Source organism: Leptonychotes weddellii, unplaced genomic scaffold (genome assembly GCF_054177405.1).
Source record: "Leptonychotes weddellii isolate Sample4059 unplaced genomic scaffold, ASM5417740v2 HiC_scaffold_6135, whole genome shotgun sequence".
In the NCBI taxonomy this organism is placed as follows: domain Eukaryota; kingdom Metazoa; phylum Chordata; class Mammalia; order Carnivora; family Phocidae; genus Leptonychotes; species Leptonychotes weddellii.
Genome location: NW_028029942.1, coordinates 1 through 10,290, shown reverse-complemented (window position 1 = coordinate 10,290; position 10,290 = coordinate 1). Strand labels below are relative to the sequence as shown.

Below are 10,290 nucleotides of genomic sequence, written 5' to 3'. Positions count from 1 at the left end.
ATAATACCCTCCAGTTCTAGCCATGTCATTGCAAATGGCAAGATTCCGTGTTTTTTTGATGACTGCATAATATTCCACTGTGTCTATATATATATATATATAGACATATATATAGATATATATATATATAGATATATATATATATCACATCTTCTTTACCCATTCATCTGTTGATGGACATCTTGGCTCTTTCCACAGTTTGGCTATTGTGGACATTGCTGCTATAAACATCGGGGTGCACGTACCCCTTTGGATCCCTACATTTGTATCTTTGGGGTAAATACCCAGTAGTGCAATTGCTGGGTCATAGGGTAGCTCTATTTTCAACTTTTTGAGGAACCTCCATACTGTTTGCCAGAGTGGCTGCCCCAGTTTGCATTCCCACCAACAGTGTAGGAGGGTTCCCACTAAGGGGAATTTTTATAAGAACAATTTTATTTTATAAGTGAACTGCAATTTCATAAACTATGTTGCTAACAGAACAAAAAAAAGTTTTCTTTGAATCATCCAGGAAGGTATGGGCTGAACCCCAGAGAGTTTCTGAACAAAATTACTAGGAAAGTGGAAGACCTTTTAAAGGAAGACTGGCCTGTGGACTTAGGACTTTTTTCAGTAATATCCTGCCTATGCTTAGATAAATTTATTTTATGGTATTTATCTTACCTTAACTTCCACATGTGCCATCAGTACTGCAAAATTGGTTAGGTGATTACAGGAGCATGTAGTGTGTGTCTTATTTGTTGTCAGGAGCCGGCAGCCTTGTGTTGACCAATAACCTGTCATTGTGCGTTTGGAATAGCTCCAAAATGAACAGTTAGGGTTGAAATTCTCCTCGGACTGCTACGGGGAAAAAAAAAATCAATAAAGCCAATAACTACTTTACGATCACGTAAATTAGATAGGCATTTTCTTTCCATCTAACACACTTCACACTTTGTTCCAACTTTTGTGGAGAAGTATACCAGTCTTTTCGTATTAAGTGGGCTTCATCAAGCCTAAGCAAATTTGAATATATATTGCTGTGTATTTCCTCTGATTAGAGGCGAGTTTACTTTTTAAAAAATTAGTATTAATGGAACGCTAGTATCAATGACTCAGAATGACCAACCAATTTCAAAGTAAAGTACATCACAAAGAATTTAATTACTCTAAACAATTTCTGAGATAGTCTTTAGAAATCTTTGTTCAATTTATAATACAATCTTTTTACATACATAAAAATATATCTACTCACAAAGACATAATTTCTTGTGATATCCTATGTGAAGCCATGTCCAATTCCACTAACTATGTTGCTAACTCTTTTTAATTATGGAGACACATTTATAAATCCATCTACAAATATTCTTATTGGAAGCATTTAAATATTCAAGAGTTATTCTCCTCCCTCATTTTAGAAAAAAAAAAAATCACCACTATAATTTTATAGGTAGTGAATGGCTATCTGTCAAATAGTAGGAAAAAATTAAAGGAAAATTAATATATTCCATGTTTATGCTGTAACAAATATAGATAATGTGGATAACTACACTTATCATGGCATTTTCTTACCTTAATATGTTTAACAGTGAACACCACAGGATCAGCTAAATAAACCTTATTGCTGAACTCTTTGTTTATTGCTGCTGTAATAACAGGGGAATTGACGATAACAGAATGATTGGTGGACATAGCCTCTGTTCCCAACTTCATGCTGGCATTCTCCGTGGACAAATAAGGACCCAAGTTGTTGTATAAGACAAAGGCCACTCTGATCTCTCCTGAAATAAATGTAAGTGTGAATTATAAGTTGGGAAGAAACTTTGTACATTGCTTTGTACATTCCACCTAATTTAGATAGCTCTAATTAAATTATAATCAAATCCATACGGTATATATTCTCAACAAAATTAAGCACTCATTTTAACCGAAGTGCCAAGATATTCACGAGAAAAGGAATGTCAAATGATGCTGAAAAAACTATCGGTATTTTAAAAAATGAATGTGATTCCCTATATCACTCTGTACTCAAAACTTAAAGACAGATCATAGACCTAACATAAAAACCAGAACCATAAAGTTTCTAGGACAAAATACAGGATCTTTGTGATCTTGGAGTAGGCAAGGATGACTTGAATAGGGCTCAAAAGACATTAACCATAAAGAAAAAAAATGGTAAACTGCACTTTATCAAAATTAAAAATGTGTCTATCAAAATACAGCATGTTATCAATAATATATATGAGACTCCTGACTATATATAGCATTTCTGCTAATCAGCAAAAAAAGAATAACACATGAAAATAGCAAAAGACATAAACACATACTTCAGAAAAAAAGATATGTGAAAGGCTAATAGAAACATGAAAAATTATCAGCATCATTAGTACTTATGGAAATAAAAATGAAAAATCACATCGAGATACCATCTCCTACCCACTAGAATTTCTAAAATCAAAATGACTAGTCATGCTGATATTGATAAAGATGAGGAACAGCTGGAGGTCCTGCACACTGCTGGTGGAAATGTGAAGTAGTTCAACTATGTGGAGAAATGGTGATTTTTTGGGTGTGAAGTTAAACATATCTACCCTTCCTAGAAAAATGAAAATATATATCTACAAAGGAAAAAAAAAACTTGTATAAGATTAATAACATCCTTATAATATCCCCCAAATGGAAACACTTAAAAAAATGTATCAATAGACAAATAAATTAGGGCATATGAATATAATGCAATAGCCTATGCATCAATAAAGAACTACTGATAGAGCAAAGAAACCACTATTAGAGCATGATGATGGAATCCCAAAAATACTGTGTTTGGTTAAAGAATACAGACAGAAAAGAGCACATATTACATGATTCCAGTTGTCTGAAGTCTAAGAACAGGCAAAATTTGTCTATGGAGATAGTAATGAAAGTAGTTTCATCAGATGGGGAGAAGAGGTAAGACGACTGGAAAGGGTTAACAATTTCTGGGTAATAGGAGAGATTTCTGTCTTATTTTATGTAATATTACAGAGGAATGTACAACTGTCAAATCCGTCAAGTCACATTCTTAAGGGATGTGCATTTTATTGTATGTAAATTATATCTCAATTGCAATGAAAACAACAACAACAAAAGGGATTCAAAATCCTTATCTGTCTTCAAACTCAATTACCATATTCTTTGAAAGTCACTTCCTCCATACATCTTTCCACCTTATTTTTTTCTCTTATGACTGTCTCCTACCTGCAATCTTCTTAAAATTAACCTTCTTTTAACATGGGGAGGAAGGGCAGAGGGAGAAGGAGGAGCAGACCCCACCCTGCTGAGCAGGGAGCCTGATGTGGGGTTCAATTCCAGGTCCTGGGATCATGACCTGAGTAGAAGGCAGATGCTTAAGTGACTGAGCCACCCAGGCATCGTGTTTTTGATCATATCATTTTCTTTCTTAAAATACATCAAGCCCTATGTCTTAACTTCCAGTATGAAATCATATTAGTTCACTAAGAGATAGGTGCAGTCCTGACCATCATGGTGACTAAGTTGAGGAAGTCTCAATCCTTATTCCTGAATCTTAGGGTCAAGTGGGAATAAAAACAAGGAAATTTTAATAGATTTCTTTTGGGGAGGGGGGGACTGTTCCAACATCTAAACTGTGCTCCCATGTTTGGAAAATTCCCTACTATTAGGGATTTATGGACACAAAATGGATGTACATTTGCTTTCCCAGCCTGTCTTGCTCTGAGCACCTGAGCTCGATGCCTCCCATCAAATGCCCTCGTCTCTGACTTTAGGTGAAGAGCTGGTGACAGCAGGGGGCGGGGCAGCAGTCACCCTCACTTATGGCAGCCCTGACATCTCATGCAATGATGCTGTGTGTTGACAGAGGCTTCTGTCAGCCTCCTAGCTCCTGTAGGCTTTCTGGGCCCGATTCTCCAGCCTTCTCAGTGATTCTATGAGACATCCATTATCCTTTCAGGAATTTAGCAAAGAGACTATGATAAGAGCTACATAAAGGAAAGGGGCATTCTTAAACTCCAACCCGCATCTGTTAACATGGTACTGAGCAAAGAACAGTAATTCACTAAATATTTCTTGTCTCTTACAACACCGCATTTAATTTTCATTCTTTTCTCTAGATTTAATATGAAAATACTAAATTTTGGAAGGCTAAACTTAAGAAGAACATCTTTTTTTTTTTTTTTTTTGACAGTAACAACTGTTATTTTAACTGGTTGATAACCGGTTGATAATTCCTACCAGTTTCCACCTATGGGGCAGTGTCATGTTGATATCTCACCCTTGTTTTATGGATGCATCGAGTCACATATAATTGTTACATATTCTCCACTCCAAAATTAATGCTTAAATGTGACCTAAACCACCCCCACACACACTACTTTAGTAAGTAAAATAAATGAGTTCAAAACATAATATGACTGGGGCACCTGGGTGGCTCAGTCATTAAGCATCTGCCTTCAGCTCAGGTTATGATCCCAGGGTCCTGGCATCGAGCCCCGCATTGGGCTCCCTGCTCAGCTGGGAGCCTGCTTCTCCTTCTCTCTCTGCCTGCCACTCCACCTGCTTGTGCTGTCTCTCTCTCAAATAAATAAAATCTTTTTAAAAAAACCATAATATAACTAATATAATCATATTTTAATTGCCATTAGCTTTATATCTGAAAGTTCACACATTTATTTGATAAATTCTTAGAAAGTTTATCCATGTGCTAGGCACAAGTGTTGTATCAGTGAACAAGTAAGAAAAGATTCCTGGTCTCATGAGCTTACTGCCTAGAGAGAAAGTCAGATAATAAGCAGGCAACTTAAAAATAATAATAATAATAATAATGATATTTCATATAATGTTAAGTGAATAACCTCCATGAAGAAGCACTGGTATAAAATGGCTAATGGGAAAAGAGCAATGAAAGAATGGTGTATCTTCAGGGAGACAGAGAAAAACTTCCCTTCCTAAAAGAGGTAAGATTTATACTGAATAGTGAATGATAGAGAAGCTTCAATGTAAAGAAATGTAAAAACTGCATTCCAGGAAGAAAACAAAAATGCAAAAATCTGATAAAGAAACACTCTTGGTGTATTCAAGGAACAGAATCAAGACTAGACCAGAGAGAATCCTTGTGCACTGTTGGTGGGAATGTAAATTGTTATACCACTGTGGAAAACACTATGGAGGTCCCCCCAAAATTAAAAATAGAACTACCATATGATCCAGTAATTCTACTTCTGGGTTTTTATCTGAAGGAAACAAAAACATTAACTTAAAAAGATCTCCATACCCCATGTTCACTGCAGCATTATTTACAAGAGCTAAGACATGTAAACAACCTAAGTGTCCCCTTATGAATGAATGGATAAAGAAAATGGAATATTACTCAACCATTAACAAAGAATGATATTTTGTCATTTATGATAATATGAATGGAACTTGAGGGCATTATGCTAAGTGAAATATGTCAGACAGGGAAAGACAAGTATTGTATGATCTCACTTATATGTGGAATCCTAAAAAAATAAATAAAACAAACTAAATTCATAGATATGGAGAACAGACTGGTGGCTGCCATTGGCAGGGGGCGGTAGGTAGGCAAAATGGGTAAAAAAGGTCAATAAATTTCCAGTTATAAAATAAATGTCATGGGGATGTAACATATAGCATAGTGACTATAGTTAATAATACTGTATTATATATTTTGAAAGTTGCTAAGAAGGTCAATCTTAAAAGGTCTCATCACAAGAAAAAAATAAAACTATATGTGCTGATAAATGTGAACTAGACTTATTGTGGTGATGATTTTACAATATATACAAATATCGAATCATTATATTGTACCCCTGAAACTAGTATAAAGTTCTATGTCACTTCTATCTCAATAAAAAGAAAAAGAATCAAGACTAGACTGTCTGGATCATAGAAGGCACGCTAAAGACCGAGAGGAAGCAGGGCAGGTGGGGCAGGAAAGAAGTGGACAAGCACATGGTGGCCTAGTGTAATCCTCTGATTTCATTCTGAGTGCAACTGGAAGCAAACTGGTCAGATTTACATTTCAGGAAGATTCGTTTGTCAACAGGATATCCTGTCGGGAGAAAGAGTGGAGAGAGGGAAGCCAGCTGGAAAGCTAATGCAGAAATCTGATTTTGCTTCGTAGAAAATCTTATTGCTGCCTCAAAATTCACATAGTCAAATTAGCAATATGATGACTTTTAAGGTCACTTAAAAGATTTCCAACACTTAAAAAGAATTTTGTTCTGTTGACAACAGCCATAATTTGTTTTGTCTTGGTATTATTCAACAGGCTCTTCTTTGTTTAAAACTATGCCCCCTGCACTATGAAACACCAGCTTTGAATTGGTTGCTACAACCTGAGGCCATCTTCCCATCACCTGACAGGTCAAAGGATCTCATTTAGTTGGCAAAAAGTTTAAAAATTTAATACTGGTGACATTTGAGACATATTTTCACTATGGGTTTATTTAATTCTCATTATAGTCAGTGAATTTAGTCTAGTATCAAACTGACCTATATTAACCAGTTCCATTTTCTCAAATCATGTCCTCACATTTTAAATTTTCTATATGCTTTACAAAGAAAAATCATAGAAACACATTCAAAAATAGTAAGGAAAAAAATCTACAATTTTAAAATTAGAAGTAACATTTCCATAAAAAAATTTAGAAACCAGGTGTGCCTGGGTGGCTCAGTTGGTTAAGCATCTGCCTTTGGCTTGGGTCATGGTCCCAGTGCCATGGGATCAAGTCCTGCATTAGGCTCCTTGCTCGGTGGGGAGTCAGCTTCTCCCTCTCCCTCTGCCTGCCGCACCCCCTGCTTGTGTTCTCTATCTCTCTCTTTCGCTATCTCTCTCCCTCTGTCAAATGAATAAATAAAATCTTTAAAAAAAATTTTAGAAACTAAATCTGTCAACTCAGTGAGAGTTACTCCTTTCAAGAAAAAAGTCAGATATCTGGATTTTGTTGTTCATTAATTCCTCTCAGATTCAAGTTTCTGACATTGTACTGCAACTGAAAAGGAACAGAACAACTTCCAAATCTGACTGAGAATGTTATAGAGCAAATACATTGTGATGTTGTTGGTGCAGAAGATAGGAAAGAGGAGGAAGAGGAAGAGGAGAGAGAGAATAGTTGAATGAGAGAAAGAGGCTTTTGGATAGCAGATATAAACTCCCAAGCCAAGAAACAAGGCACTGATGATGAGCTCAATCTCACCACGCTTATCAAATAAACTCTAACCTACCGTTTCGACCATTTTGTTTTAAAGTATTTGCGGAAAGCTGGATAGTGCTTCCGTGACCCATGTTTTCCGGAAATTTTAGGTCTTCTAAGTTTCCTTCTGTGCTCAGCCTTGCAACTTCCAATTCTGTTAATGGCAAAGAGTTATCAGTGCTCATTGAGAAATGCACCAAAGCTAAGATGATTTCCTAAATCACTGAAATATTTCTGAAATCAAAACACTGGAATTAACGTTCTATTAATTTATAGTAGTCAAAATGAATAGTAGTTCAATGTTTTATTTCAAAAGTATTTCTTTAGTATTTTATTTTTAAAATAAAGCAAATAAAAACTATTAAACAGGTAAATAAGAACAGAAATGCATCAATTATAAAGCCTCAGATTTAAAATTCAAGCTCAAATCCTTATACTTTGTCATTTCCTTTGTTTATCTTCAAAATACTATTTTCTTTTGTGAATTAAGTAAAAATCTCTTTATAATCTAAAGCTGCACTATTATATCAATATTGATCTATCTTTAAATCTAGTAAGTTTGAAACGGCTTTATCAAATCTTCTGAAATAAAACTGTCAGCTACATCCTTATGCACAATAGATTTATACTCCTTATGAACCAATAACACAATTACAAAAAAACTGTTTTATCACCTTCACTAAATGACTGATTTCTTTATAGTACATAATTCAGATACATTTTTTAAAATTTTATTTTATTATGTTATGTTAATCACCATACATTACACATTAGTTTTTGATGTAGTGTTCCATGATTCATTGTTTGCATATAACACCCAGTGCTCTATTTAGAGACATTCTTATTATAACCGATGTGACCCATAGGCACTATGTTAGGAGGATAAAATTTCAAATAGTACAATGCATACATAGATACACACAGACATAAAAAAAACTAATTAACTAACTAACTAAAGGACCTCACTGTGAGTGATCTCAGGCTAACATATCCAATATTGAATATCCTAAGGAGGATAACACACAGGATTACGAGGACACTTTTAAGCCAATGGCAGGTGATATCCTTCTAATGATAGAAAAAATAATCACATTTCCACTGAAATAGAAATCACTCATAATATCTGCACTACCATAGAAATTTTTTCTTTCCTCTCTTCTGCTGTCCAAGGGTCTCTGGCCCTTCTGTATAACAAAGGCCACTTACGAATATTGTCTGTGTTCTCCCTGACAATGTCAGTCTTCAAAAGGTTATCAGCCAGCACAAAAGCACTTTCCTCCACAGTGTCAAGCAACATGGTCGCTGCCCGTAGTTGATCGCTTGTAGTCAGGTCTCTCCACGCATTTGAGGCTTGTGGCTGGAGGAGGTTGTTAACTGTCTCGACCATTGCCTACAAGAGGATGAACAGAATGACAGAGGTCTCTAGTGAACTCACAGAGCTGTCAGAAATCCAGGTGTACATGTTGCTCAGCAAGCAAGGATCAGCGGTGTGCATGAGTTCAGTACTGTCCCAGCCTCCCCTGTGACATGCTGCAGCAGAAGCATTCATTATTGTGTTCTGTTAAAGCCCTAGCTGAGACTGCAAGGCAAGAGGAAAATCAGCTTTTGTTTTGAAGGACAACAAATAGATCCATGCTTGCTTCTTAGAATCAATAGCAAAGGCTTCAATAAGGCTATAATCACATAATTAAATTATTTGGCTGGAGAACTGTTGGCAAGTAATTTAAACCAACACTTTTATCATATAACACACAAAAATGATTTTTCCCCCTGTATATCACCATAAAACTAAATGCTGAATACAGCAGCGGTTAAAGGGTTGACGACAGACAGGACAATACAAGAACTTGTTGCCTATAGGTTGAGGACTCACTAAGCAAACCAATTTTTTTTTTTTTTTTTTTTAGCCAGCTGGTAAAATGTCAGAATGGGAAAAATATCAAAGCATACATACTCCCAGGGGGCTTGGGATATGTTAAGTGTGGAGAAAAACCTTCTTCATGCTGTTTACTATTAGGGAGGGGAATAAACAGTTGGAACTTGCAACTTGTGGCCCTCAGGTGTTTTTCCTTTAAAAAAAATCAGCAATAGGTACACATAGAGATAAAAAGTCATAGTTCTCATTGCTTCATCCAAAAGAATCATCTCCCTAGTTACAATTTATATATTTGCCATGGTTAGCTTTATGCTCTAGGTTACAAAGAAAAAACACAACAACAACAAAACAGTTCTCCCAATAAGGTCTTCTTAAGGTTTCATTCAAACAGAGAATTGCAAAATAGAAAAATACAACACCTGCAGTTTGAAAGTGATCATCCTTGAACCTGTTGATTATGAAATATGCATCTAATCGAGAAATAAGTTTGAATAAACAGCCGACACAGGCAATTTGTAGGCAGTGCATGGGTGTTTTAAAACAAGCCTTATATTATTGACACGTTGGCAGAAGGATTAGGAGAGATTGAAGAAAAATACCCATTGCACTACAGTGTTTTCTTCTGGCTGGTGTTTTCATAGTAACCGACTAACAACTGTTAAAAATTCAGCTTCATAATGAAACACCTTGGCTGCCAATTAACATCAGCTTCAGAAACTAATTTGCCTTTTGATAAGAGTTGTTTTTTCTTGATATTTTTCCCAGCTACTCCAAGTTCTGGCCAAAAATTAACATCACTGGACTTTCATGTAAAATACAGTCCTACTTGCAACTTGAGTACTTTGCATCATTTAAAAACAAACAAACAACAAACAAAAAACACCAAAAAGATCTCTCATGAGTTCGATAACTGGATGTTTTCACATAGTGTGCTTAGTTCTGCCATGTGTTGTGATTTTAAAGCATGACCTAGAAGCCAGACAAAAGCATTTCCGATCACAACAAAATGATTTGCTTTCCAGGAAGTTCTCTGTAGGGATAATGCCAACAGGATATGCCAAAAAGGAGGTGCCACATAAGAGACAAATGAACAAAACACGTTTAGGTATTTTCAGAAGCCAGAGAACATCAACCTCCTGATTGCAAAGAAGTATTCTTTCTGTGATTAGATGATGCTCTGAATTCATTAGAAATGCTCTGAAA

The 10,290-nt window shown here is 35.7% G+C and overlaps 1 protein-coding gene across 1 annotated transcript; it reads right to left on the bottom strand.

Moving 5' to 3' along the window:
• Positions 1-204: 204 nt before the first annotated feature.
• Positions 205-8,860, bottom strand: LOC145719661 (adhesion G protein-coupled receptor L3-like). The gene is made up of 4 exons (XM_081811184.1): positions 8,418-8,860; positions 7,243-7,365; positions 1,552-1,760; positions 205-840 (listed from the first exon to the last, which is right to left on the bottom strand). Exons 1-4 carry the CDS (start codon positions 8,596-8,598, stop codon positions 655-657), a joined length of 699 nt encoding a protein of 232 aa, XP_081667310.1. The 5' UTR covers positions 8,599-8,860; the 3' UTR covers positions 205-654.
• Positions 8,861-10,290: the final 1,430 nt, after the last annotated feature.